A 27,517-nucleotide genomic window follows, 5' to 3' on the forward strand; every position below is an offset into this window, starting at 1 on the left:
AGCAAGGAATTCTGGGAAAGTCTTGGGAAGGGGGAAGGGAGACAGTGGGTTGTCCTCCTGAACTTCACTTTAAAGCTCCATTAAATGAATAGAACCTAGCGTCCCACATTCTCCTATCTCAAGATGTCACTTCCTGTCACATGACTTTCTACCTGCAGAGAAGCAGTCAATGAACCCAGCTACTCATTTACTAATTTTAACTTATATTTTCAGATTTCTCTCTGCTGGAGATTATTTTTTATTCTTACCGCTGATACCTATAACACATGTTGTGGGCTCACAGTACCCACAGTACTAATTCTGGAGCCTGGGAGCGAGAAGTGTTAAATTTGCTCATCATGTAATTAGGAGCAATGAGGTAGCTGAGCAGAGTGGGGTGGGGTGGGATGTAGAAGACACTCCTGCCTGTTTCTGCCCTCTCTGCAGGGTGAGGGAGAGGGGGGGACTGACTGGAACAAGTTACTGAAATTACTGAACCCCCACCAGAGTAACCCCCTGTGGTTACTTGCCCATTCATACAATTATCATATTAAAATGCTGCTGCCATGAGAACAAAGTTCCTTAGACTGTGCATGTATCTATATCCCCTCTCAGATAGCTTGTTAAATCGGCCGTAAACCCTTTTATTGTTGCTGAACAGTAATAAACTTCAGAAATGTAACCTGGTTTAACCTTTTTTTTTTTTTTTCCTTACAGGAGCTTTTCATTAAGAGACATCTCCAGGCCCCCTGATCCACAGAGGGCCACACGAGCTACCCGCAGGCAGAGGGACGCGGTCCGGGAGAAGTGCGGAGGTAGCTGTGTGCGTGAGGGGAGATTCACAGCGGGTAACTTGATTGATCTCTGCTCTACCGCGAGGAGTTTATTATTCCCTCTTGCAAAACTTTTTTTTTTTCTTTCCAGAGAAGGAGAGAGAGAGATTGTTGGTATGGTATGAATTGCAAGTCATCGCTCCATAGCTGATGTGGATGAATTCTCCATCAGTCTGATCATGACTGCACCGGCCTGCTCTTCAGCGCTGCTCCTCAGAGCTGCTCCCACTTTTTTAGAGTCAGGCAAACACACACACACAGCTTCTCACACACACAGACATCCACACGCTCACACACACACATACATGCGCATTCTCACACACACACTACGACTCATACACACATACACATGCACTCTTACACACTCACGCAAACACGCCTACACGCATACACACACACATACACCTGTTGTGAAATTGATGACGTTCGCTGGGCTGTAAATGGAGCTGATTCACTCATAAAAGCCTGAATTATACCTGAAACTCCCGGGACAGTCAGGGCTGTAAAAAAAGAAAAAAAAGAAAAAACATTTCCCCTTTGTCCTTCAGGGTTAAACTGGCATTGTATTACATGGCAAGCAACCTTGGACGGGACAGCTATTCTCCTAAGACAGGGGAACGCCTCTGCGCAGACGGCACGGTGTCTGTAAAAACACAGGCGCTGTCACTCACTGTGCCCTCTGAGCTCCGAGTCACCCAACCTCAAGCTAAAGCTAAATCCATAGGAATGTGCTGGAGACTGTGGAGGAGGCTGTCCTCTGTGGAATCAGTGCCCCCCCACCCCCAAACCCTGCATCTTCCCTCTCCGGCCCCAGGGTGCAACATGCAATAGCTTGACTGTGTGAGAGTGTGTGTGTAAGAGTGTCTTTACAGTTACAAAGTTCACGCAAAGGAATGTGACACAGCATCTGCCAGAGCAACATTATAGTGTTTTCTATGTATTCATATATACAGCTCTGGAAAAAATTAAGAGACTACTCCAAGTTCAGAAATCAATGTTAAGTGCTCTCAATTTTTTCCAGAGCTGTATGTGTGTGTGTGTGAGTGTGTGCATGTTTGAGCATGTGCGTGCATGTTTAAGTACACGTGCGTGTATGTGTGCATCTCTGTCTGTGTGAGGATTCGTCTATCTGGTTTCACATTGTCTCAGTATTTCCTAGAAAATGGAAACAGAATGGGAAATCTCAGGTGTGTGGGAGGGAGGGTGGTGTGGAGAGCACGGCTACCTGGCGGTACAACCAGTTTGGGATTAATTTTGTTCTCCTTTTTGTAATTCATAACCGAACAAAAAAGCAAACAATTAAAAAAAGCAAACTGGAAGAGTGACTGCAGGGCTGACAGGAGCTGGGTCAGGTGTGTGTGTTTGCCCTGTTGGGAACAGGGTCCCATTATTCACAGTTGGAGAGGTTATGGATACAATTTCATTCAGAAAACTGCACTGGTGGCGAGCTGGGCCGGTGCCAGCAGTCACACAATGGCAGGATAACCTTCCAAGTCTACTCTGCTTTCCATGTCACTTCCCTGCCTCCCTGACCCCCCCTCCCCAGCCCTGTGCACAATGGGGCTTCAGCACAATGTCTGGAGGAGAGAGCGAGGGAGCATCCACCGATTCTCTTAAGGTGAGAAGAACGCACCATGAGAATTTGGATCCCTGCACACAGAACTGCAGGGCGGGATTCCAGTGGAGCGTGCTCAGAAGGGGAGCTGGAGCCCCTAAATCCCCAAAAGGCTTCAGAAGCAGAAACCCAGAACAACATTGTCAAAAGGAGCCCCATATTTCTCCATGCTTTCGACTGCACCACAGTTGGACCGGCTGCATGTGGCCAGGTCAACACCAACAGAAAGAATGGGACCTTGTGTGCATGTGTGTCTTCCAATAATACTTTCAGAGATTATATATATATATACACACACACACTATGCCAGGGGTTTTCAAACCAGTCCTGGAGTACCCCCTGCCCTACTGGTTTTTGTTCCAACCTAGGTCTTCATTACTTAATTGAATGCTATATTGCTTTTTAAGGTCAATTAAGGATTCAATTAAGCAGTTAAGACCTTGGTTGGAACAAAAAACAGCAGGGCAGGGGGTACTCCAGGACCGGTTTGAAAACCACTGCACTATGCAATACCTTATTTCGACTAGAGTGCTTCCCCTGTATAATGATATTAAGAGTTTCATGCATTTCGTCTTGAAATAGCTCATTCATAGCTTAAGTGTGGTTACGGGACTTAAGATTTGTTGTCCAAGTGCACCACATGGTGGTCAAAAAGAAGTACTGCAGCCAGTGGAATTTAAATTTTACACAGGACGGGCAAGTTAAGATTTTTTTTTTTGTGTTCTTATTTAATGATTTATTATTACACCAGTGGATTACTATTTACCAAAAAAGAGATCAGTTTTGGTTGTATATTTCTCTTTGTCAATACAGTCCAAACAAGGAGTATACACTATGAACAGTATCAGAGGATAGTTAAATGCAGCTATAAACACGTTATTAAATGTAAAACTGACTAGCATTAATAGTGGCTCTGGTGTGGAGTCACTTTGACGAGTAATTTAAACCTCAGGTTTAATGTGTGCTGCCTTTTTTATTATTATTATTATTGTATCCATTTGTTGTTGGATGTCTGGAAAAAAAAATCAACAAAGAAAACGAGATTTCCACCAAAAAACATTTTATTCTATAAAAGGAGGGTGTACTCAGGACTGTACAGGGAAACAGGTCTTTACACACCAGTTCTCACAGTATCAAAAAACTTGCAGTTTCCTCACTGGTCTTTAAACATTTGTTCTGTACAAATACAAAAAAAATATCAATAATAGTAATAATAATAATAATAATAATAACTGCATTGCACTGATATTACATAACTGGCCCATAAGTTACTGCATTCAATATAAAATACCTATGATTTTATTTTTTATTTTGTAAAGAAACAGAATTAGTTTATGATTAGAAGCTCACACTCACACACTCCACAAAAATCATCAGAATAAACAATACAAGCCCCCCTTCAACAGCATTTACATTTGTCTTCCACAAGGTGGCGCTGTGTCCTCAGGGAAGTGGACTTGAACAAGCCCCTGCACGCACGCATGCACGCACACACAAACACACACGCACACAAAGCTGTCCACTGCCCCAGCAAGGGCACCGACTGTCAGTCTCCTCCATTGAAAGAATGACCTGTGAGCTTTCCCCTAAAACTCGCCAGTCAACTGCATTTGCACAGGCTTGTTTGACACCTGCTATAGACAACCCCACCCCCTCTCTTTAAGTTCACAGTGTTGAGTATATTGTGGTGTGGGTTGGTGTGTGTGTGCGTGTAGTGTGAGAGGGGGGTGTGAATCAGACCCCAGTGTCACAGTCGTGTGGTGTGGGGCTGCTCTTGCTAGTGTGCAGGAGCCCGCAGCTGCTCAGACATGACACGGTGTCCAGCAGTCTGGGCCCACCTTCCCCGAAAGTCTGAGTGCTGTGGGACTGTACTGTACTGTACTGTGCGTCCTCCTCTCTCTCTACCACACTGTGTGTACAGTGTGCTGCAACCCCTGTACTGCACAGCCACTGCGACGCTCCGTCTTACAGGCAAGCTCGACAAACACCCGGCCGCTGTGAGTTAGCAGTGGAGAAAAACCAAAGAAAAAAACGCAAACAATTTTATAAAAGCAAAGAAGAACAAAGCAATAAACAAAACGAAACAAAAATGTGTTCACATTATCTAGTCAGTTGTTAAAAATTGAAATACACCCGTCAACATGTATGTTTGTATTTACAGTATGTACAGTGTCTGTTTTCTGCTTTGTGTTATTCGTCATCGTTGTTACAACTACTGACATTTTACAAATCGAAGACACAGGAAGGAAATGCCATAAACTAAGGATGTGCTTGGTAACGCAGCGGGAGAGGATGCTGGAATCAGGGAAAAGACTAAAGATTTTTTTTTTAATATAAAATCAAAAAGCATTCAGTTCATTCTAGGAAAATAACTTCCACTGACACACATACAAACTGACACAGACTGCACTGCACCCCCATTGGCCTCCCCATGCCTTCCCCCTGACAGTCTGTGGCACCACCCTCTCCTGACTTGCAAAACTCAATTGACAATTATCTGCTAATCAATTGGTAAACAAGCCGGTGGGCCCAGAATCCGGCACTAAAACGTGCTGGAAGGGACTGGGCTGGACTCAGTCTGGTGCAAGTCACGAGAGAAGCAGCGTGAATACGGAGTCTTGCATTGCTGCAGGTTTTGAACGTGAAATTAATCTGCAGGGACTCTTTGCAGCCTCTGGGTGTGTGAGGGCCGCTGTAAGCAGACTGCAGTGCCTCTGATAAGTGCAATTGCTCGTAGCCCCTCACCAGCACAGGCTCCAGGGCTCTGGAGAGCACCAGCACGGTGCAGTACAGTACAATGCAGTATGATGCATTACAGTGCAGGGTATCCCAGCTGAGCACCTGAACTGGACAAACTGTTTAACGAATGCAATCCGGGTCAGCCGACCCTGCAGGGCTGCGAGCTGCTCCAGGACCAAGGCTGCCCCCCCACCACTACCGCTGTGTGCGCTAGCGCTGTGATATCAAAGACAGGGACAGGGGGGCTATACTGATGGCCTGGCAGCAACCCTGCTCCCCTTCCTTCCTGCATTGAGCGGCTGCACGAGCTGGCACGGAGAAAGCCCTGTCTCTCCCAATCCTGCCTCACAGCCCTGGTTCTGGAGCACCCCCCACCCCTGGTGTCTTATGAATTTAATTCCTCAGTTAGCTTAATTAAATCCTTTAACCTTTAATGAACATAAATGCATTGAATACATTAAAAAAGATAAAATACAAATACAAATACAATTAAGCAATTATGGTTTAATTAGGTTTCTAGTGAGGTAATGTTAGTGCTCAGATGGAACACAAACCTGCAGCCATTGGAGTTCCTTTCAGGGGCAGGGCTGAGAGAGACTACTTCAAACTGAACAAGTACGCACACGCACACACACACGCATGCACACGCACACACACGCACACACCAGAGCACCGACCTGCCGACCTGCCTACCACTTAAAGGATGAAACGCACTACCTACACCCCCCCTCCCCAATGCAGTCTGTGGCAGAATCTGCAGCACACACATACATTTGTGTGTGTGTGCGCGTGTGCATGCTCCCTTTTGTGCTCCATGTTTTGTCACCACTGTAGAATTCCTAGTGTGTGCGGAGGGGGTGAAAGTCAGTAGGAATTACATGTAACTTGGACACTGCTGCTCCCTACTGGATAAAAGAGTCCATGCTTTTAACTTCAAGTCTTTCGGCCCTCTTTTTTGAGTGACCCGTTCTGCTGACGAACAGGCAGCCAAACAATCCCAAAGCAAATCTTAAATACTATGAATACATGGAACTGTTAATACAAGCCTAGGGACAGAGATTAAGAGGTATAGAGCTCTGTTCTGCGTTGGGCTCACAACATGGAGGAGGAGAGGAAAGTCAGAAGGAGAAAATACAATAAAAGGCGAAGCTTATTGGATTCACAGTCGCGTATCCCCCTGCCCCTCTCCCTGTGCCAGCAGTGAGGGGGTCGGGGGGGCTGTAGACACTGAGCCACAGGACACTTCCACTCTGGAGTGAATCTCTTATGGGTGGGCAGTAGGCCGTGGGGGAGTCCCTACATCTCTTAAAATAGCACACTGACCCCATCTCTCTCAGCGCACACACACACACGCAACGCACATACTTAGAGACACAAACACGCTCACAGACGCCCACATGCAGGCTTTCAAAGCGACAAGAGTCACACACACACACTCACACTCTTCCACACGCAGCATGGACCAAACAACCGCAAAATAACAGGGCTAACATAAACATATATGAACATGGACAGACAGACAGACTCCCCTGTGTACTCACTGTGCTGTTTTTTGTCATGGGCTGGGGTGGGGGGGGGGTCTGTGTTCATGTGGTGCTATGGTTGGAGCCAAGCCAGAGGAAAGCTTTTCCCTATTTTATTTAATTTGATGTTTTTAGTTCTGTTGAGTTTTTTTCCCCTCTTCCAGCTGCACTTCCTCTTCCATCCTGGGAAAAGAACATCCCTGATTGCTGCTCACTAGCCTTTCCTTTTTCATCGTTTTTTATTTATTTCATTTTAAAAATTAAAAAATATATTTATATATTTCTATAGAGATGGCACCTGTTGTGGGGCTGGCATCTTTCACAGTTAAACATCGCAAGAGGATGAGAGGGAGAGGGGCGGGCGTGTGGGTGTGGGGGATATCCAAGTGTCTCTTAGGGCTTCACCTGCGGCAACAGTCCCCTGCCTCCTTCCTTTTCGGGACACGCCCCGCGGTATTCCAGAGCCAATCGTAGGGCGGGGGAGCGAGGAGGAGGTGGGGTCCACACACAGGAGGAGGGGTTGAGTGAGGCGGGAGGTGGGGAGGGAGTTCTAGAGTTCTAACCCCGCCCCAGATCAGGCAGTTCAGGCTGGGTTACCCCTCCCCTCGGGAGTGTGGCCTCCCCTCGGGATGCCCTTGCTCTTCCTAGCGCTCACATCATGACGTGGCGTCTGCGGTGTAGGGCCAGGTGGTCGGAGCGTGAGAAACTGCGGTCGCAGTCCGTGCACCGGAAGGGCTTGATGCCCGTGTGCTTGCGGAAGTGTCGCGTCAGCTCATCCGAACGTGCGAACTTCCAGGTGCAGCCCTCCCAAGTGCAGTGGTACGGCTTCTCTCCTGCGGTGCAGAGGGAGGGAGAGGAGGAAGAGAGAAAGGAGAAATGGAAGGAAAAAGATTAATTTTAATCACTTACCAATCATTGTGAGTAGTACAATGGCAATGCACGTGTGTGTGTATAGTGTAGTGTGCCAGTGTGTTTGAGTGTGTGTGTGTGTATCACATACTGTAATGTGGTTTTTATACTGTGTCTACTAGTGTACTGTAGATGTGACACAGTACGGGGGTGTCGAATGCTGGCGTTTGGGGATCTGGTTTGCAGATCGCAGCAACGAGGTGTAATCATAAAGAGCGGTCTTGAAAAGGGCCGTGGGAAGAAAATAATACCTAGCGTGGGTTAGGGTGCAAGCTAACACTTACTTCGGTCCTAACTACTCCTGGGCCACTACTCAGTTTCCCTGTCATAAAACTCTGTTACAGGTGTCAAGGTCTCAAAGTCATTAGGGGTCAAAAGTGTGTGGTAAGCCAGTCCAGGTCGTGTTTCCAAGTCAGGATCTCAATGAGGCAATGGTCAAATTCCAGGTTGTCAATACTATGTTGTCCTCTTCTCTCTTTCTCGCTCTCAAGCTGTCCAAACGCTTTTCCCCTCAGGTACTCTGCCAGGTCTGGAGGGTGGCGGGGTCTTTTATATGCTGCCGGTGATTACAGCCAGCAGCTATCTTCCGCCCTGCAGGCTGTCAAGGATGCGCGCGCAGCTCCCCTGTCGGATTCATGCCCCACAAGCAGTCACACCGAGTGTGTGGGGCTTTTGGGCAGGAACCTTTCAGCAGCTCAAACAGGGGGACCCATCAGATGTACCTGTACCTGTGTTTCAGTGTGTACAGAGCAGGTGTGCTGTACTTTTATGTCAGTGTGTATAGTGTACAGAGTAGGTGTGCTATACCTGTGTGTATCCGGCGATGGGCCTTCAGGTGGGAGCTCTTAGTGTAGACCTTATTACAGCCATCATAGTCACACCGGTGAACACGCCTCCTCTTCATGTCTGGCGAATCGGGGGGCTGCGTCTGTTGATGTGGGCTGGAACTGAGAGAAGGGAACGGAACAGGTATGAGATGGAGATCAGACAGCGCCAGTCAAGCACAGAGCAGATCAGACCGTGCCAGGAGAGCACAGATTCAATCAGGCAGTGGGGAGTTGAGTTCCAGCTGGCTGTAGTGGTTGAGTACAGTACTACAGAGCTGCCACCAGAGGGGGCTACTGGCACAGTCCCCATCTGTGCTTCTGCCTTCTGGCGATCATCCAGCCAGTTGCTGCTCCCTCCCTCCCTGCCTGCCAACTCAGTTTACTCCCTTCCCTTCCCCCCCCCTCCCTGTTTCTCTCATTCTTTCTTGCACTCACTCACTCAATCACTCACTCTATCCCTTGTCAGTTCATCATTGCATTGTACCAGTGGGGTGATAAAATTGAACTTAATTCCTACACCCCCGTCCCTCCCTCCCTCCCTCCCTGCAGTAGGGGTGCGTGACTGCAGACACACAGTTATATAACCTTGTTTACACCCTGTACAGATACAGCCCTGCCCAGCAACACACACACATATACACATACACTCTCTCTCTCACACACTCACACTCTGACACACACATACTCACACTAATAACACCCTGACACACACTTGACAGACGCACACACACTCTGACACACCAGGGAAGGAATTATACCAGAACAGCCTGCTGGAAGCCTGACCTCTGACTCCATACACATGCCCACAAAGCCAGCAAGAGACAGAGAGACACAGAGACACGAGAGAGAGATGTAGAGAGAGAGAGAGAGACGAGAGAGAGAGGGCTGGAGAGTGGCAGAGACGACAGTGCTGCTGAGAGCTGCTCACAGGCAGTTCGGCCTGCAATCCCTGCAGCCCCTCAGGACACAGGCTGCGAGTCGCACGTCAGCACGAAGAGGACTCGTGTGCACAGTGCGCAATGTGCAGCATTACGTCACCCTCTGTGCTCCCTGCCGGGGCTGTCAGACGTCCCCCGGGGTGGAAATGGCCATAAGGGAGAGGGTGGGAGAGAGACTAAGGCAGGCTAGGGAGATAGAGAGAGGGATAGATAGAAAGGCACAGAGAGCACCGAGAAAATGGGTATTGAGGACAGCGACACTCTGACTCCAGCTGTCCAGGCGTGGGCAGGGCAGGGGCAGTCGATGGGGACACCGTGGGGGTAGACTGACTCAGCGGTGAGCGAGACAGTGAGACCGTACAGCAGGAGGACAGGGCTCTAGTGAGACACTAAGAGGGTGTTTCAGGGAGGGATGGTGAGACAGAAGGACAGAGGACACACTCACCCCATGTCGTGGCTCAGGTGGTTGAAGGAAGCCGACCCCGACTCTGTGCCGCTCTCCGCGTCACTGTCGCTGTGAATCTCCACTGGCGACGCCGAGCCAGGCTTGATCCGCACTGCAGGAGGAGACACAAAAAGGACACAGAGGTCCCCTTTAGGACACAAAGCAGTTTGTTGTTATTGTAATTGCCCCGAGTGCTCAGGAAACAGGGACACTGCTCTAGGCCAGAGGCTACTTTGCTTTGGAGGGGGCTACACCACTGGTCATTGTTCACCGACTACCCCCCCCCCACAGAGCCCCCCCCCCAACCCCCTCCCAGCCTCCTCCAGCTCCCTCAGCCTTTACAAATCGTAAACAGCCCATCTCCTGACTATTAGCGCTGAATGGCCATGGTGGGAGAGTGGGCGGGGGTGGCAGCTCTGTGCTAAGGATTATTGTCCGTGCTGCTCTGCTCTGCTCACCTGACCAGCAGTGGGGGAGGCCTGTGTCTGTGTGGCCGGGCTGTCAGCGGCCCACTTAGGTGTAAAGTGCAGAGGCAGCGCTGGCCTGTGCCGCTCGGCTGCGCTGCAGAAGAGCTCAGGGAGTAAAGTGCAAATCTGCAGGTGATCAGGTGACCAGTGAGGGGTCTCCCAGCTAACAACGAAGGGGTCATTTTCAAACACACACATGCATACATTCACACGCCTGCACACTGATGAGTACCAATCCATCCCATACCCTATCCCAGCCCTCTTTCTCTCTTCCCTCCCCTCCCTCTCTCCCCCCCATCCTCACCAGATCCCTCGGAGCGGCCGTCGCTGCCGATGAGGGGCACGGTGATGGCGGCAGCAGCCCCGTCGTGAGGCAGGGTGGCGTAGACGACGGGCAGCGATTGCACCACCACGGGGATGGTCTGCAGGGCTCCCATCTTGCTGGGCAGGTTGACCGAGGGGATCGTGTGGATGACGTGCAAGATCTGCTGGCCGCCCACCCCCTGCGTGGAGGCCAGGATGGACCCCGGGGACAGCACCGCGGGGATGGGAGTGGCCGAAGCGGGCAGCGTGGGTGGGGCCGGGAGCAAGGCGGTGGGGGTCGGGAGAGTGGTCTTCAGGGCCGTCAGCGTCATGGTTCTGAGCGGCGGGCTGGGGCGGGGCTTGTTGAGGGACAGGTCGACGGGCTCCGTTTGGTCACTGTCCACGGGCGGAGACGTCTGCCCCTCTTCCGCTTCCTTTTCTTCTACATCCTCTTCCTCTTCTGTGTCCAGCTCCTCCTCTTCCTCCTCCTCTGGGGCCTCTTGCTTCACGTGGCGCATCAAAGAAGAGGGCGTGATCTCCATCTTCACCACCGCTGCCTGGGGGAGGGCGTCGGGCTGCTAATGAGGGACAGACAGGGAGAGGGAGGACAAGGGGAAGAAGAGGAGGGTGAGAGAGGGAAAGGAGGAGAGGAGACACAGGAAACGGGAGAGAGAGGAAGAGAGGTAGATGATTATTTCATTGTAATACACTCACAATCACTCTCTCTCGGACACACAAACACACACACACTCACATTTGTAAAGTGCCTGGTTGAAATCTGAACATTTGAATCACGATTTAAATTAGTAAAATACATTATTGAGAGACGAGTTACCAAGTTTGGGGGGGCTTGGAGGGGGTGGGGGGGAGAACAACAAGGGAGAGAGGGAAAGTGGAAGAGAGAGAGAGAGAGGGAGTGGGAGAATGCAGAGTGGGTGGGAAAGGCCTCTGGTTCCCATGGCAACTAGAAAGTGTCAGCTGACTGGGTTTCTCTCTCTCTCTCCCACCCACTACCACCTCCTCGTCTCCCACCCACAACTTTTATTTCACACCTTTTCCATCTCTCCATCCTCCACTCTTCCTCTCTCCCCCCCCACTGTTCTCCCCCTTCTTTCGCTCTCATTTTACCTCTCTCTCTCGCTTTCCCTAAGCGTTCACTCCCTTCTCTCTGTCACTTTACCTCCCCAACCTCCTCCCACTCCCTGTTGTCCTCTGTATCTGTGGTGAATTCCTCTCTCTATTTTTTGCACCAGTGACAGTACTGACACCCCCACCCCCTCATATCTCAGTTTCACACTCTCTACTGCCCAGTGGCTCTGTGACTACACTCCCTCAGTCACTCCCTCTCTCTCTCCCTTCCTCAGTATCTGTCACTTTCTCAGTTCCCTGTGTCTGCTCCCCCCTTCCACCTTCTCTGAGGCTGAGCTCCTTTCCTTTCCTTTATTTCTCTCGCTCTCTCTCTCTCTCCACCCCTCAGGGCCAGTGAGTCTCTCTCTCTCTCTCTCTCTCTCTCTCTCTCTCTCTCCACCCCTGAGAGCCAGTGAGTCTCCTCTCTCTCTCTCTCTCTCTCTCTCTCTCTCTCTCTCTCTCTCTCTCTCTCTCTCTCTCTCTCTCTCTCTCTCTTTATAAAAATAAACAGGAGATTGCACAGTGTGCAGGATTAACACCTATAACCCGCTCTCCCTCTCCAGGACAGGCCAGCCCACTACTTCTCAACAACCCACCATAACACCCTACAACACAGCACACTGATTACAGCACAGTACAACGCCCTATAGCGCACTACAGCCCAGTACAGCACAGCAAAAGGGGTGTCTTCGGAGGTCAGGGTCATGGGCCAAAGACAACACTGAACTTCAGCAATCCTCTCTCGCCATTCCCTTCTCTCCTCTCTCCATTCCTCCCCCCTCTGTGCTCAGGCTAATCTGAAGGCAGCAAGAGAATTTCAGAACACTGAACCAAAACCAAACAAAAAAATAAATGTTTTTTTCTGTAACAGAGGTGGAAGAGAGCCCTGCATTCCATCCCTCCTCTCTCCCCACCCCTCTTCTCCTGCTTTCATTCTTTTTCTTCCTCTTTTAACATTTCTTTCTTTCTTTTGCTCTGTTTCTACCTCCCCTTTCCCTCTGTCATGCTGTTGGCTTCTGGAAAATGTTTTTATTATTATTTTTATTATTCTTATTATGTTTGACTGTTTTTTTCGTCTCTGTGGCAAACAGCTGGGGGCAGGCCTGCCAATGAGAGCCGATCAACACAGGGTGTGAACCAGAAGATAGCGAGAGAGGGGGGAAAAAAAGGAGAGAGAGAAACAGCTGCAAACGATATTACAGAGCAGAGCTGAGGAGGAAGGGGGGGCTGCAGCCCTGCCCTATACAGAAGGGTGTGTCTGTGTCTGTGTGCGTGTGTGTGTGTCTGTCTCTGCCTGTGTGTATTTCTCTTGTCTTGCCCATGTGTGTGTCTCTACCTGTGTCTGTGTCTGTCAGCCAGTGTGGTTGCGCCTATGTTAGTGCCTACTCCGTGTTGTGCCTGGCGTTGTGTCAAACTCAGGTTATCGGAATGAAGCCGGTCATTACAAATAGGCAGCGGATCCAGTCTGCTCAGACCCTGCAACTGAGGCTCCCGAACACCCACACTTGTGTGTGTGCTGTTTTTTGGCAGGGATATTTGTGGTGTTTTTGTTGTTGTTGTCATTTGTTCTTCCACTCGGCTGTTCTTTGCGTGTGTGTGTGACTGTGTATGTTCTATTCCAATGTGTGTGTCTGTGTGTGTGTGTGTGTGTATGTGTAGATATACTGTATTTGTGTAGGCTTTCTGAGGGTGTGGGTTATATACAGTAGAAATGTGTATGTGTCTCTCTCTGTATCTTGGGCAGGGAGGGAGGGAGGGAGGGAGGGGTGTGGAACAGCTACATCACAATCGCTAGAACTCCCGCCAGAGCCTGGTCGCCATGGCAACCGAGGAATGATGCCTCCCCATCCATTCCGTTAGGCCTGGGTGAGACTGGGGAGAATTAGAGAGAGAAACAGAGAGAGAGAGAGACATGGGGGAAGGGGGGAAGGGGAGTAAAAAAAAAAAAAAAACAGTGGAGGAGAAAGAGATAAAGAAAAGAGAAGAGAGAGGGAGGGAGGGACTATCCACTGGAGAACTCCTAAACAGACAGTCAGACAGTTGGGGGTACAGGCAGGAGTTGAGTCAAGCCAGGAAACAGTATCACCCTCTAGCACAGAGAACTGACTGCTGCTGCTACTAACCCTCTATAGCATATTGTAACAATCCCGTTTTGCTGCATAATACACATAAAAGAGGCTCAGTTCTGTGGTTGCAGGCTGTTAGTCCAAGGTGACAGTCTAATGACCAGTGACAGGCAGCAGTTTGGTCACAAACATTTTTTGGTATGTCCTGTAAGTTAAGAGGGCCCTGGAGGCCCTGAGGTGCAAGATCAGTGAATGTTGGTTTATGGACTTTCATGTGCAGTAGCTTTGGTTCACAAGAGTTCAGAGGAGTGAGAACTGTTAGAATATTGTTAATGTAGCAAAAATAAAACTTATTTTTAAGAGACAATGTGTAAAGTGACATTATAATTGGTTAGGCAATTGCACAAGATCATTTCCAGGACACACACCTAGAAATGAACAGAACTGCCAGGATAAACACCCAGAACCACGTTCCCCAAATACTTGAGGGAAAAAATGTGTTTTATGTAGTATTAATAAATAACTTGTTTTCCATCATGCGATAGAGGGCTGATTATAATCATATCTTGAGTACAGATATAAAGTGCAAACATCAAAGTTCTGCAAAGTTATAGTAATTGGAATGACACACTGGGACAGAGGCAGTCAGGCAGTGAGACAGTGCATCAGTCAGTCAGTCACTGTGAGTTACCCCCTGTAGTTCTGCACCAACCACAAATACACACACACGCACGCACTCACAGGCACACTCCACTACTGTACTGACTGCCTCTCCATTTCCTTCTCTCTCTTTTTTACTTTCTGTTTCTCACCCACTTTTTCTCACCCTTCCCCCACCTCTCTCTCTCTCTCTATTTCCCCTTCCCCCAGCTCTTCTCTCTCACGTTCACCCCCCCTCCTCTCTAGGTCACTCCCTACCCCACCCACCCTCCCTCCCTCTCTCCCTCCCTTGTTCTATTTTTCTTCTTCTCTCACCCCCCAATGTCTTCCTCTCTCTCCCTTTCCTTTCCTGCCTCTCCCCAAAAAAATGCCTGTTTTCCTTAACCCTCTCTCTTCCTCTTCCCTCCTCTTCTCAGCTCCCTCCCCTCCTCTCCCCTTTCTTTACCCCACTTCTACTCCACCTCCCTCCCCCCCACACCCTCCTTCCCCTCTCCCCTCACCAAGCACACTTCATCCCCCTCTCTCCCCCCACCGCCCCACTCACCGAACACGCCATCTCTTCAGGCTCAGGTTTCACGCAGGTGACGGACACTCTCTCAGAACGGGTCACTCCAGAACCAGGACCTCTCCGACTGGCACACTGAGGACAGAGGGACAAGTCAGCACTGAGACACATAGAGGGACAGAGGGTCAGGTCAGCATTGAGAGAGAGAGAGGTAGAGAAAGAGTGGGACAGAGGCACAGGTCAGTATTGAGAGAGACTGAGAGAAGAGAGATAGAGACTAAATAAAAAGAAAGCAAATGTGAGTAAACACGGGTGAGGAAAATTAGATAAAATGTAAAGGCTTAAAAAAGAGAGGGAGGGAGAGAGAGGAAGAGATCTGTGGCAAAATAACAAGGCTATAGGAATGAGAGGAAACAAATAAATCCCCCACAAAAAATGTAAATAAACAGATTTAAACAGCCCTTGCTCAGCACTGCTTCCTTCAGCATGTTATCCATTCTACCTCACCCCCACCCCCTTTGTCTGTGACTCACCTCTCAACCCTCCACTCCCCCCAACCCAGCCCACACGCTCAGAATGAGACTGTGAGGGGCTCACTGGATCAACACGAAAGCCACAGAAACAGAGAAAGCCAGGCAAAATGAAAGAAGGAAGCGAGAGAGAGAAACACAGCTCACCATCTGAGCCTAGTGAGGGACTTCTAGTGAAGGAACAGAGAGCGAGAGGGAGGGGCTGCGCAGAGGCAGACAGACCCCACCCTACCCCACCCTCCCCCTCCAGCAACCAGAAAACACCTTATCCTTTAACCCCAACTGTGCGCCGCATACCCCACCCCCCAACTGACACACACACACACACACACACACACACTGTCACTCTGTATCACTCCAACTCTTTCTTTCTTTCTCTCTCTCACACACACACAAACACAACACACCCTGACTCTAACACTCCATCTCTCTCTTGCTCACTCACACACACACACACACACACACACTGACACTCAAATTCACAGCCAGGTCACACACCCCTCCCCGACTCCCCTTCCTCTGTACTCTTCTGACTCCAGTCTGAGAAACAGTGGTGACCATAGTTAGTAACTTCCCCATCCTTCCAGTTTGTATGGCACACAGGCCTCTCACTCGGCCTCACAACGCCTGTGTCTGACACATCACTGTACAGAGTAGCGATAAGAGAGAAGAAAGATGGCAGAGAGAGGGGGAGGGAGCTGGTACAGAGGTGAGAGTGGGGTGCTTGGAGAGAGGTGAGAGTGTGGGAGGGAGCTGGCAGAGAGGCAAGATGGAGAGGGGGAGCGGTCTGTGAGCGGGGGCAATAAAGAGAGGAGGAGGGAGCTTTTGTCCTGCCTATACAGACCATATTTTTATGATCTGGCTTTGAGTTAAAGGTAGTAAGAGAATGAGGGACAGTGAGACAGAAAGGTACAATGAGACAGGGAGGGACAGTGAGCCGCAATGGGTGGCTGGGTGTTCGTGTAGGCACAGTGGATTCCAGTGGAGGGTGAGGCCTGGGTAGGCTGGGTGTGGCATTGACACTAGGCCCTCATTAACACACCCACACACTGCGCTGACACTCCCTGACACTTAAACAGGCCTGGTATTAAGAGAGCACTGTTTCAGATATACCAATCTACACCAGATTAATACACTGCAGTACATTACACTACCTTGTACTACACTGCACCGCACCCTACTGTACTGTAGAGCTGTGCTGCTACCTGGCCCTCAGACACAGGCCGAGTCGCGCCAGGGCCCGGCAGCTGTGAACAGACATAGGGGAGACAGGAAGGAGTTCTGGGCCAACGGAGTGAGGGGGGGGGGGTCTCTACAGGCTGGGTTCTGGCTGCTGTTCCCAGTGGGGAGGTGGGGCTGGAGGGTTATGAATGCTGTGCTGGCTACTCCTCTGTGCTCCCCCCTGCTATGGAGATTTCCAGGAAAGAAAAAAAGAAGAAAAAAAAGCAAGGAACAAAAAGTGCGTGTGCAAGAGAGGGTAGGGTGCAGTGGGTGTGACCCCATTCCCATTCCCCTCTCTCTCTCTCTTTCACAGGGGGAGGGGGAGCAGGAGGTGGGGGGGTCTCATTAGCAGAGTCAGTGAGAGGAGGAAGGGAGGAGAGGAGAGGAGGAGGGGGGGTGGGATTAGGGAAGCTGGCGGCACAACACACTGACTGAACACAATCTGGGTCACAGCTCGCGCTCTCGCTCGCTCTCTCTCACATTCTCTCGCTCTCAAGCACACTCACACTGGATCTCTCTCCGCTTGCCTTGCAGCTCCTCTCTCTCCCATCCCTCTCTCTCTCTCTCTATTCCCCCTCTTCCTCCCCCAGCGCCACAGGCTGCCTACAGCGTGTTCCAAACACACACAGGTTCAAACCCCATGACTGAGCACACAGAACCTACAGCCTATTTTTTTTTATTATTATTATTTTTAAGAAAAATCTGCCAGATGTCTTCCCTTCTGCCGGTTCCTGCCACTGTTGACACTGGTCACGCTAGAGGAAATCGAGGTATTCAGCTACTTGACATCACCTCGCTACCTCTCTGAGGCGATCGATATTTTGAGATTCAATTCCCGCAAAAATATATTGATATGAATGGTTACATTTGTTTCAAACTGTGCTGAACAGAATACACACATACATATACACATTATATATATATATATATATATATATAATATATATATATACACATATACATATACATATATATATATATATATATATACATACACACATACATACATTATATATATATGCATCTAAAACTTTTTATTCCCAAAATAAGATGTATCCCAAGTGATTAAAAAACATTTGTTTGAGCCACTATAGGTCTCATTTAGGGAGAGAAACTTAAACTTAAACTTAAAAAAAAAGTGTTTTTTATGCAGCTGGCCACAGAGTGGTAGGGTTGGGTGCTGGCCCCTGAACTCCGATATGGGTCTGCAAGGCCCCTCTCCAGCAAATGCCACCGCCTGGAGAGGGCCTGGCTAAGACAGTGACGTAGAAGGGTGAAGGCACAACAGTGCGGCTCTGCCCGTCCTGGACTGTGCCTCCGTGCGCTGACCTGGGTCTGTGCGTCACACCTCCCTCCTCCCCTCCCCCCAGGGTGAGTTGGTTGTGACCCGTGCAGTCACAGCGTTAACAGGGAGTGGGCTATTCCACATTTATCTCGCGCGGGGGGTGGGTGTTTTTGTTGTGTGCAGTCACCGGGGGGTGGTTAAGTTGATGTGGAAATTGGGTACGCTCAGTTATGAGTCTGTCTGTCTGTCTGTCTGTCTCTCTCTCTCTGTCTCTCTCTGTCTCTCTCTCTCTCTCTTCTCTGTCCTTCTGTTGGTGGTGAACCCAGACACACAGTTAATTCAAGATAAAAAATAAAAATAAAAAAAGGCCAGTGAGGTCTCTCTCACTCTATCCATTCCTCTTCCGCAGTGGAGCAGCTGTCTGTGTTGTACTGCTAACATTGCCCCTCAGCCAAAGGGAAACAGCCGCCATCCCCCCCCAACCCTTTCCCCAGCCATACACTACAGATGTCTCCCTGTAATGTACAGAGATTCAGAAGTCACCCCCAACACATTCACACTCACAGCCCCAATTCAGCTCTGAGAACAACAAACCTCTGCCCAAATTCCAGCAAACAAGCCCCCCCCTTCCCCCTGCTGTCCTTTCCGCCCTCTCTCCCTCCCAGTGTGAGACAGTGCTGTGGGGGGGAGGGGGTGGAGCAGGGACGTGGGGGGTTGTATGGGCTGTGAGAGAGGGGAGAGCTGGAGGAAAAGGGGGGGGGGTGCGCAGTGGGGTGGAATCCCAGAACACAATACTGCTTCTCTACTGCAGCTTCCTGCCAGCTGGGAGCAGGGTGTGTGTGTGTGTGTGTGTGTGTGTGTGAGAGAGGAGGGGTCCCAGTGCCAGGATATGTGAGAGTGACAGACTGCCCTACACCCCCCCTGCCCTCCTGGCCATTGGCAGCACTGGCTCATCCTAATTTGACCCCAAGCATGGAGTCCTGGGGGAAGGGGGGGCTGCCTGGCAGTGGAGGAGCCATGTCCAGTCTGTGTGAGTGTGTGTGTGTTTGTGTGTGTGTGAGAGAGAGTATGTGTAGGTTTGTATGTATGCATGTATACACACACACCCTTAGCCCGGCCATGTTAATGTCAGCCACAATCTAGCGGACCAGCACAGTCTTCCCACTCTTCCTGTTGAAATATCATGTCCTGTGTTTGAGCATGCTCTGTTTTGTGCCAGGCATTATGTCACAAACCTACAACCTCTGTGCAAAGGCTGCTCATTTTAATATGGCAGGGCTCTGTGTTTGTGTGTGTGTATATATATATATATATATATATATATATACACACACACACATATATACATTCACCTTTGGCATGACAGTAACTGATAAAACTACACGCAATCTCATTCAAACTAATTGGGAGTAAAATTAAATAAACATCAAACATACTGAAGCTGTAGAAAGATAACATTTCGTTTATTAGCAGGCAGTGAAAGTGTAGGCCACCTTTGTTATTTCAGCATGTCTGCAAAGAGAGCGACAGATTAGAGAGAGGGAGAGGAGGAGGAGGAGTGGGAAGGAGAAAGCACATTACACCCACGGACACTGCAGCCCTGGGAGAGAGAGCAGGGAGTGAAAGAGGGGGAGAGGGACAGCCTGCAGAGTCCCCAAAGTTGCCCTTGTGTGTGTGTGTGTGTGTGTGTGTGTGTGTGTGTGAGGGCAGTGTGGCTCTCAGTGTTAGTGCTGCCAGTAATCTTGCCGCTCAGCACTGGGCTAACAGGGCTGGGCTGGGCTGGGTACCAGGCACTGCTGTCACTGTCCCTGCGTCACTGCACTCCGTGTGTCACCAACCCCCCCGCGGCCCCCCCAGCCCTCACAGCTGTGACCTTCCATGTGTATCCTCCTCCTCCTCCTCCTCTCTCTCTGCCTCCCTCTCACTCGATCAGTCCACTCTGTCTTAAAGGTACAGGCCCAGACACAGAGCCAACACAGAATACCTCCTCTGTTTTCATAGCAGTCCCTCTCTCTCTCTCTTTCTCTCTGCAGCAGCAGTGCAATGTCCCTGTCTCTCTCTCTCTCTGTCTACCAGTGCTCATATTGATGGACATTGTTCCCCAGGTCAGCCCTGTGCGGGCGTTTTAACCACAGTGGGAGCGAGGAGGAGAGAGGGAGAGGAAGAGGGAGGAGTCAAGCTGTGTTTGTGTGTGAGCGTCCGGCTGACTATCTGCATGTTTGTGTGTGTAGGACAGTAGGGGTATTTGTGTGTGAGATTGTGTTTGTAGTGTGTGTGTGAATGTGTGTGTGGGGACTACAGCAGTGTGACGGTGTGGGGTTGAGGATGACTGTGGTTTTGTGTGCCTGCTTTGTGTGTAACTGTACAGGTTTGTGGCCATCCGTGTGTATGTTGTGTTTGTGTGCCTTGGCAGACCTGTGTGTTACAGCCGGTTAGATTATTGTAACTGTGTTTCCCAGGAGGGGGTCAGATTGACTCTGACTGAGGTGATTATTAATGCCCTCACCCTGAGGAACAGGCACCTCCTACTGTATAGCTTGATCAGTGAGGAAATAAAAGTAAAACTGTCTCACCTAGCAAGGGAGAGAGGAGTAGGCAGAGAGAGCGAGAGAGAAAGAGAGAGGGGGAGGGAGCTTTTGTTGGCACAGAATTTGTAAGCTCCAATAAAATGTAAATGTGTTCACAGTCGGAACACAGAGTTTTCCACCGGAGGCACAACAAACTCAACAGACAGAATTAGCCCATAACTAACTGCAGGAATTGAGCAGCACACAGACCCAGTACACCACCAGTGTCTCAGTCAGTCAGTCAGTCAGTCAGTGCGCCAGTCAGTGTATCTGTCAATCCCTCAGTCAATTGGTGTGTCAGTCAATGAGTCAAGGTATCAGTTCAGTTGCTTATAACAACCCCCCGCAGTCAGATTGTCAAGCCTGGTGTGTGTCTGTGCGTGCTTCTCTGTCTGTATGTCTTTTCCGTTTCTGCTCCTGTCAGGGGGGTGGGTGTTTTGGAAAGTGTGCCGTTTGGTTAATGAGTTGCAGCGGCCAGCACCACCCCCCCCCACCCCACCCCCACATGCTGCAGCCTGGGCGTCATCGAGGGTCAGGGCTGCGGTGCAGAGAGAGCAGAAGACGCGCCACAGAGACAGCTGTGTGAGCACAGCACACTCATACACTCAAACACACACACATAAACACACAAACAGAACACACTGCCCACCCTCTCTCTCCTCCCCTAGTCGGGGTACCAGCTGGGTGTGTGTCTGTCAGTGCACCTCACAAGCACAACACCAACCCAGCACAGCAAGAACAACAAGAACACAACAGCACAACATATACTGCTATACACACAGCCCCGCACAGACACTGAAACACACACAGTCATATATACGCTCATGCAAGCACTCCCTCTGGGCACACTGCCACTCTCCAACAGACAGACACACACACACACACACACACACACACACACACTCACCCTAGTGTTCAGTAAGCAGTGTTGTAAGTAGGCCCCTCTGTGTCCCCCGCCACTAATAAATGACCAGTGTTGGGCTGGCCTTGGGGGCTGGCTCTGTGTGCGGGTCACTAATCGCCTCACCCCAACAGGCCAACCTAAAACATGTCAGTGTAAGAGATTTCAAAGGGAAAGGTTTCTCTTTGAAAAAGAAAAGACTCCCCCCAAAAAAAGAATTCATCTGTGCTGCAAAGGGAGACTCTTACTAACTCACCACACACACTATCCCTCTCTCTGCCACACTCACCCCACCCTCACACACACACACACACAAACTAGTGCAGAGACACGCAACCACACACACCCAGCCACAGTACACACCCCTCCTTCTCTCCCTCTCTCTCGCCTTCTCCCTCCCTCCGTCTGTCCATCTCCTCCATCCCTCACCTCTCTCCGTCCCTCTCCCTCTTCTCTGTTCTCCTTCTGCCTCTCTCCTCCCTTCTCCCTCTTTCTCTCTGTCCCTCACCTTCTCCCTCTCTCCCCCTTCTCTCTCTGTCCCTCTCCTTCTCCCCTCCTCTCTCTCTCAGCCTCAACCCCCCCCTCCCCCTCCGCAGCCAGGCTTGGCAGGGCTGCTGGCGTAACCATGGGGACGGGATTCTTTCCCCTGGTTCGTGACTGTGTGGTCATTGTGGGGGTCATTGTGTCAGGTCACCAATCAGCTTAAACACTGGTGGGATGGGGGGGGGGGCAGTGGGTTACACTCTCTCTCCTCCTCCCACCCTGCCACACCCCCCACCACCACCACTGGCGCCACACCACTCATCCCCACAGGGCCCCCCAATCGCCCCCCTCGCTTCTCCCCTGCTTTCCCTCTCACTCAGTTCAGCTCTCCATCCCTCTTCCTCTCTCTCTCTCTCTCATATTTGCCTTCTGTCTTTTCCTCTCTCCTCCTGTTCTCTCTCCTTCCCTCTCTACCTTCTCTTCTCCTCCTCCCACTTGCTCTTCTGTCTCCTTTCCCCTCCCCATCCTTTTCACCCCTCTTCTCCCCAACACGCTTTCGTGCTCCCCATCTCGTTTTCTCTCGCTCCCCAACTCCCGAGACTAAAACCACAGCAGCCCCCACCCTCACCCTCTCTCCCACCCTCTTCCTCCCCACCCATCGCTCCAATTCTCCCAGCCTCCCTTCCTTTCTGTCTCTGTCCAGCCCAGCGCACTCGAGATCACCAAACAGATAAACACTTTGCATTTCTCTTTCTGTCACAGAAACTCCCACCCGAACACACACACACACACACACACACACACTCTCACCCACACTCACACACGCTGTGTGCGCACATACTCTCATACTCAAACACAGAGGAAGAGAGGGGAAGGAAGAGAGAAATTGTGGAAGAATACAGCGCTTTCGAAATACCGGAGTCCTCCTGCCAGGCCATGAAAACCAAAAGAGAGGGGGGGATACAGGTTGGCTGAAGTCATGTGAAGGGCTGATAAACTGGTACTACAACTGTAAACTACAACCCAAGACACCACACACCTCAAACAAATCTAATAGCAACAACAACAATAACAACAGTAACAATACACGAGTCGCATTTGCTACTGATTATTACTGTAAAATGCAGATAGCAGGGTTGGGGGGGTTCGTTTCAGCACATATAGCTCGGCTGTTTAATATTTTTTAGTTTTCGTTTTTTTTTATCGCTACATCGTGCAAAGGTTACATATTGAGCGGTGATTTAACAAAGACGTGACACACAGCCCAGCGTACCCCATACACAGACTGAACCACGGCGGGGTACGGTACGTCTGCACAGCGAGTGGGCAGGATCTTTTTGATTAGGCCAAAGCTCTCCCTGTGATCTGAGGTGTCCTTATTGCCCCCCCCTTGCCTCTCCCTCCCTCTCTCTCTCTCTCCCAACCCTCCTTCGCTCTTTTCCTCTTTTGTCTTGTCTTCTGTCCTCTTGTCTTTCTACTCTGGGGCTCTCTGCGATCTGAGGATTCCCTGTGGCTCCAGTAAGGTGAGAAATGTACCCCAGACAGCTTGCATAGGAGTGTCATAGCACTGCGGAGGCTTGGTCGCTAGATGGCAACCCCCCCAAGAGCATCCATGGGATCTCCTCGACCACTCCCTAGGAAAAACATCCCAACGAGCCCGCTTCCCAGGATCCTCTCTCCTCAGAGAGACAGACAGATGGAGAGAGAGAGAGAAAAAGTGGGAGTGTCGCTCTGTGTGTGTGTGTGTGTGTGTGTTCGGTGTGGCTGAGTTCCCCTCTGTGTGTGTGTAGTCCGTGTAACTGTATGAGTCTGCGTATTTATGTCTGTGGGTGTCTGACTGAGTACATGTGGATCTGTGTAACCATGCATTTGTGTGTCTGTATGTTTATCTGTGTTTATCTCGTTGTATATATGACTGTCTATCTGTGTGAGTGTGTGTGTCTGAGTTTTTTTGCCCAGCTGTTGCCCAGTCTGCTGTGTCCCAGTTTACACCTTTTCCACTGAATGTCTCTGTTGCTGCCTGTGCAAGTTTCTGCCCAGGACCCCAGACCTAAATATAATCCCACCCACCCATGTCTGAGAACGGTCACACCCAAGCCAGCTCTGCAGCTATATATAAGTAAGCCACTACACACCCGTCTGCACTGAGCAGATAGATGGGTGTGGGCACCTCTCTCCACAGCGCAGCCCAGCCCAGCCCTGCGCAGCTCCCCAGACACATGCAGAGCATCGCCGACACACACCGCACTGACACAAACAGGGCCGGGACGGCATGCAGCTTAGCAAGGAAGAAAAAACATACAAACCACACTTGCAATCAGCCATTCAGCACACACACTCACATACTGCTCCTTCCAATGACAAACAGATCACCTCGCCCCAGTGTGTGTCGTGTATTGCTGTATCAGCTGCACAGCCAGGCAGTGCACTCTGTCCTCTCCAGAGCACTACACTACACTGCTGCCCAGCCTTACTCTCTCCCTGGCTGGCTGGAAAGGGGTGGCTGTTTTTCTGTTTCCCTAAGCTCAGTGCATTCCCCCTGCACTCCGACTGCCTGTTAAAGTGATTAATTATGATTACAACATTAATAATCCTAATGATGGCGATGATGGTAATGTTTAAGTATTTTAATTGCATGTTTTCAAATAGAGAGAGAGGGGGGGGAGGGGTGTTGTGCCAGGAAACGGTGTTCCTGGCAGTCAGACACAGCTTAGCTCAGGTGTGCTAGCAAACCGACACCACACAGCCAAGCCGGTGCAGCACTGGACCCCTATACCACCGCGTCGCTTACCGGTTTAAGGCAGCCTTCACAGACATAATCCCCTAAACATAACCCACTTAATTGGTGTACTTACATAAGAAACCGTTCTGACCTCCCTGACCCTGTCACTGAGCTACACCTGCGCCCCGCTAGGGTAGAAGTGGGCCCTCGATGCCCAGCGCCAGGACCGTCCCTTCACCTCCCCTGTCCCTCCCCGGAGCACGTGCTGCACTCCGGCCTAACCCTGTCAATCACCGGGCCGGCCGGCTCCGCTCTCCAGAGATAACAGATTGGCCAATAAACTTGGGCATATTATTAACGCTCAGGGGCGCATTCATTACGCAGGGCACCAAGCCCCCCACGTCCAGCAACACCACTCCACAATCCCACCTCAGTGTGGCCAGTGAGACATGCACACACACACACAACACCTTACCTCCCTGCTGACTTATTTCAACACTGATAATAACAACCATACTGAGTCAGTGCAACCCTGTGGAGAATGCAATGCTGGAGATGACACAGGGGGGCAGACACACACACACATAGGGCAGATCCTCGGGCATCTGCAGGGCTTGTGGTGGGGGGGGTTGCCAGAGAGGCTGAGGGGGGTGCCAGCGCAAACAATGTCTGGTTAATGTGCTCGGCGGTGCAGGGGGAGGCGGTACTGTCGCTTTAAGGAGCTAAGATGGTGCCGGGCCGCTCTCTCGCTGCAGCGGCGCCGCTTCCTTCCTGCCTTGCGCTGCCCGCACTTTAAACCCCAGCGAGAGAGAGAGAGAGAGAGAGAGAGAGAGAGAGAGAGAGAGGGAGGATGACAGACAACTAGAGAGGGCATGCGTATTGCAGGTCTCTCTAAGTCGGCTGTTGAACCCGACGTGCCAGTCCAGTCCAGTACCCAGGAGAGCGGGACAGCTACCGGAGCGGACTGGCACAGACTGCGGATTAATGATCGCGGTGGTCCTCCCTTAAACACACACTTAGGGGATGCGTCCATCGGCGTGCAGGAAAGTGCCAGCCGCGCACCCCTGCTCACGTCCCGGCTCTAGCAGGGGGACTGCACCGTAACTGGGTGCCAGCCAGGGGGGAGCTGGGCCAGCCTGCCCGGGGAGGAGCGGCTTGACGCGGCACAGGCGGTCGTGCCCCTCGCCCAGCGCCCGGGCTGTTCCGGGGGCGACACATGTTGATCCGGTTGCACGACGTGCTCCGGGTGGGTAGCGGTTAAAATAAAAACCACCACCGGGACCAGAGAGGGATACACGGCAGACACAGAATAAGCAAACGGACTTACTTTCTTGCTCCGGGTCTCCGTGTGCATCTTGACTGCCGGCTGGGCGCGGTGCTGAGGAGGGGTGGAGGCGGGGAGGGGGTGTAGTGTGATCTCGCAGGCAGTTTTCTCTTGTTTCTTTTATTTAGTTGGTGGTGTATTTGGCTTTTTCTGCAACAGCCCCCGGATCAGTTCGGCCGCTTCCTGGTGATCGCCTTTTTTTAGATCATAGCTCCACAGTCGTCGAAAATCCTCTTTTCTCTCTCTCTCTCTCTCTCTCGCACACACACTCCCTCTCTCCCTCTCTCTCTGTGTCGTGTCTGTTGTTGCTGCGCTAGGGTTGGGCTCTCCCTCGGTCTCCTCCGCCTCTCCCCTGCCGCTGACCCCACCCTTCGTCCCCACCCCGCACCCGATTCGCGGTGTCAATCAGAGGTAACGCAGCCACACTGAGCCCGGGCGTCGAGGCAGCCTAGTGCTCCACAGTGCTCCGGCAATTGCCTAATTTGTTATTCTGTAGATACATGCATACAGTATCCGTGTGCATTTGGTGTGGTAGTGCAATAGCGTGCTCTCACTCTTCCCTCTCTCTCTCTCTCTCTCTCTCTCTCTCTCTTTCTCAGACATGCACACACACCTTGTCACCACACCTCTCTGAAACTGCAGCACTGACACAAAGAGACGCAGTTGTTGCCTTTTATGCAAGGTACTGTGCTGCATGTGTTAGAGCAATATATTGGCCGACCCCCTCCATTTGAATTAGAGTTCCCCCTCCCACCCCCCCTTTTTATTTTTGGAAGGCTGCTGTCCCCTATTTGTTTGTTGTGTAGTGTTTTTGTTTTGTTTTTTTGTTTTGTAATCCTCTCCTGAGGCGGACTGTGCCAGGGCTGTAGCTCCGGGGCATTTTGCACAGCAGAGAATAAATCACCGTAAGCGGTGTCCTGTGTCGGTCTGTCACTCTTCGGACCGGTTCACACGGGCTGCGATTCCAGGGGCCCCGTGGTGCCATCGAGGTGTCCAGCAAGGTTTCCAAAGCACAAGTACAATCCAAATGACAGTTCAGTGGTGGTGGTGGATCTTGGTACCATGCCGTAGTGTGTGGGCTGAGACGGTGTGTTACTGTGTTGTAGTGTGTGGGCTGAGACGGTGTGTTACTGTGTTGTAGTGTGTGGGCTGAGACGGTGTGTTACTGTGTTGTAGTGTGTGGCTGAGACGGTGTGTTACTGTGTTGTAGTGTGTGGCTGAGACGGTGTGTTACTGTGTTGTAGTGTGTGGGCTGAGACGGTGTGTTACTGTGCCGTAGTGTGTGGGCTGAGACGGTGTGTTACTGTGTTGTAGTGTGTGGGCTGAGACGGTGTGTTACTGTGTTGTAGTGTGTGGGCTGAGACGGTGTGTTACTGTATTGTAGTGTGTGGGCTGAGACGGTGTGTTACTGTGTTGTAGTGTGTGGGCTGAGACGGTGTGTTACTGTGTTGTAGTGTGTGGCTGAGACGGTGTGTTACTGTGTTGTAGTGTGTGGGCTGAGACGGTGTGTTACTGTGTTGTAGTGTGTGGCTGAGACGGTGTGTTAC

At 50.8% G+C, this 27,517-nt stretch overlaps 1 protein-coding gene across 3 annotated transcripts; it reads right to left on the reverse strand.

Moving 5' to 3' along the window:
- Positions 1 to 3,470: 3,470 nt before the first annotated feature.
- klf8 (Kruppel like factor 8) lies at positions 3,471 to 26,278 on the reverse strand. 3 transcript variants are annotated; one of them, XM_066715274.1, is made up of 6 exons: positions 25,974 to 26,278; positions 14,977 to 15,072; positions 10,580 to 11,153; positions 9,809 to 9,956; positions 8,406 to 8,545; positions 3,471 to 7,522 (listed from the first exon to the last, which is right to left on the reverse strand). In XM_066715274.1, exons 1-6 carry the CDS (start codon positions 25,998 to 26,000, stop codon positions 7,341 to 7,343), a joined length of 1,167 nt encoding a protein of 388 aa, XP_066571371.1. In that variant the 5' UTR covers positions 26,001 to 26,278; the 3' UTR covers positions 3,471 to 7,340. The 3 variants fall into 3 exon arrangements, with proteins under 3 accessions (XP_066571371.1, XP_066571370.1, XP_066571372.1); XM_066715273.1 differs by having other exon boundaries at positions 10,580 to 11,156; XM_066715275.1 differs by having other exon boundaries at positions 9,809 to 9,920; positions 10,580 to 11,156; positions 25,974 to 26,277.
- Positions 26,279 to 27,517: the final 1,239 nt, after the last annotated feature.

The sequence above is a fragment of the Amia ocellicauda genome, chromosome 10 (assembly GCF_036373705.1).
Source record: "Amia ocellicauda isolate fAmiCal2 chromosome 10, fAmiCal2.hap1, whole genome shotgun sequence".
Lineage (NCBI taxonomy): Eukaryota > Metazoa > Chordata > Actinopteri > Amiiformes > Amiidae > Amia > Amia ocellicauda.

Coding starts and splice junctions, on each gene's coding strand:
- klf8 (XM_066715273.1), bottom strand. CDS start 26,000: ATGCACACGGAGACCCGGAGCAAGAAA. Junction 8,546..9,808: donor CACCTGAGCCACGACATGGG/GTGAGTGTGTCC, acceptor CCCTTCTCTCAG/TTCCAGCCCACATCAACAGA. Junction 7,523..8,405: donor CCATCGCCGGATACACACAG/GTATAGCACACC, acceptor TCTGCACCGCAG/GAGAGAAGCCGTACCACTGC.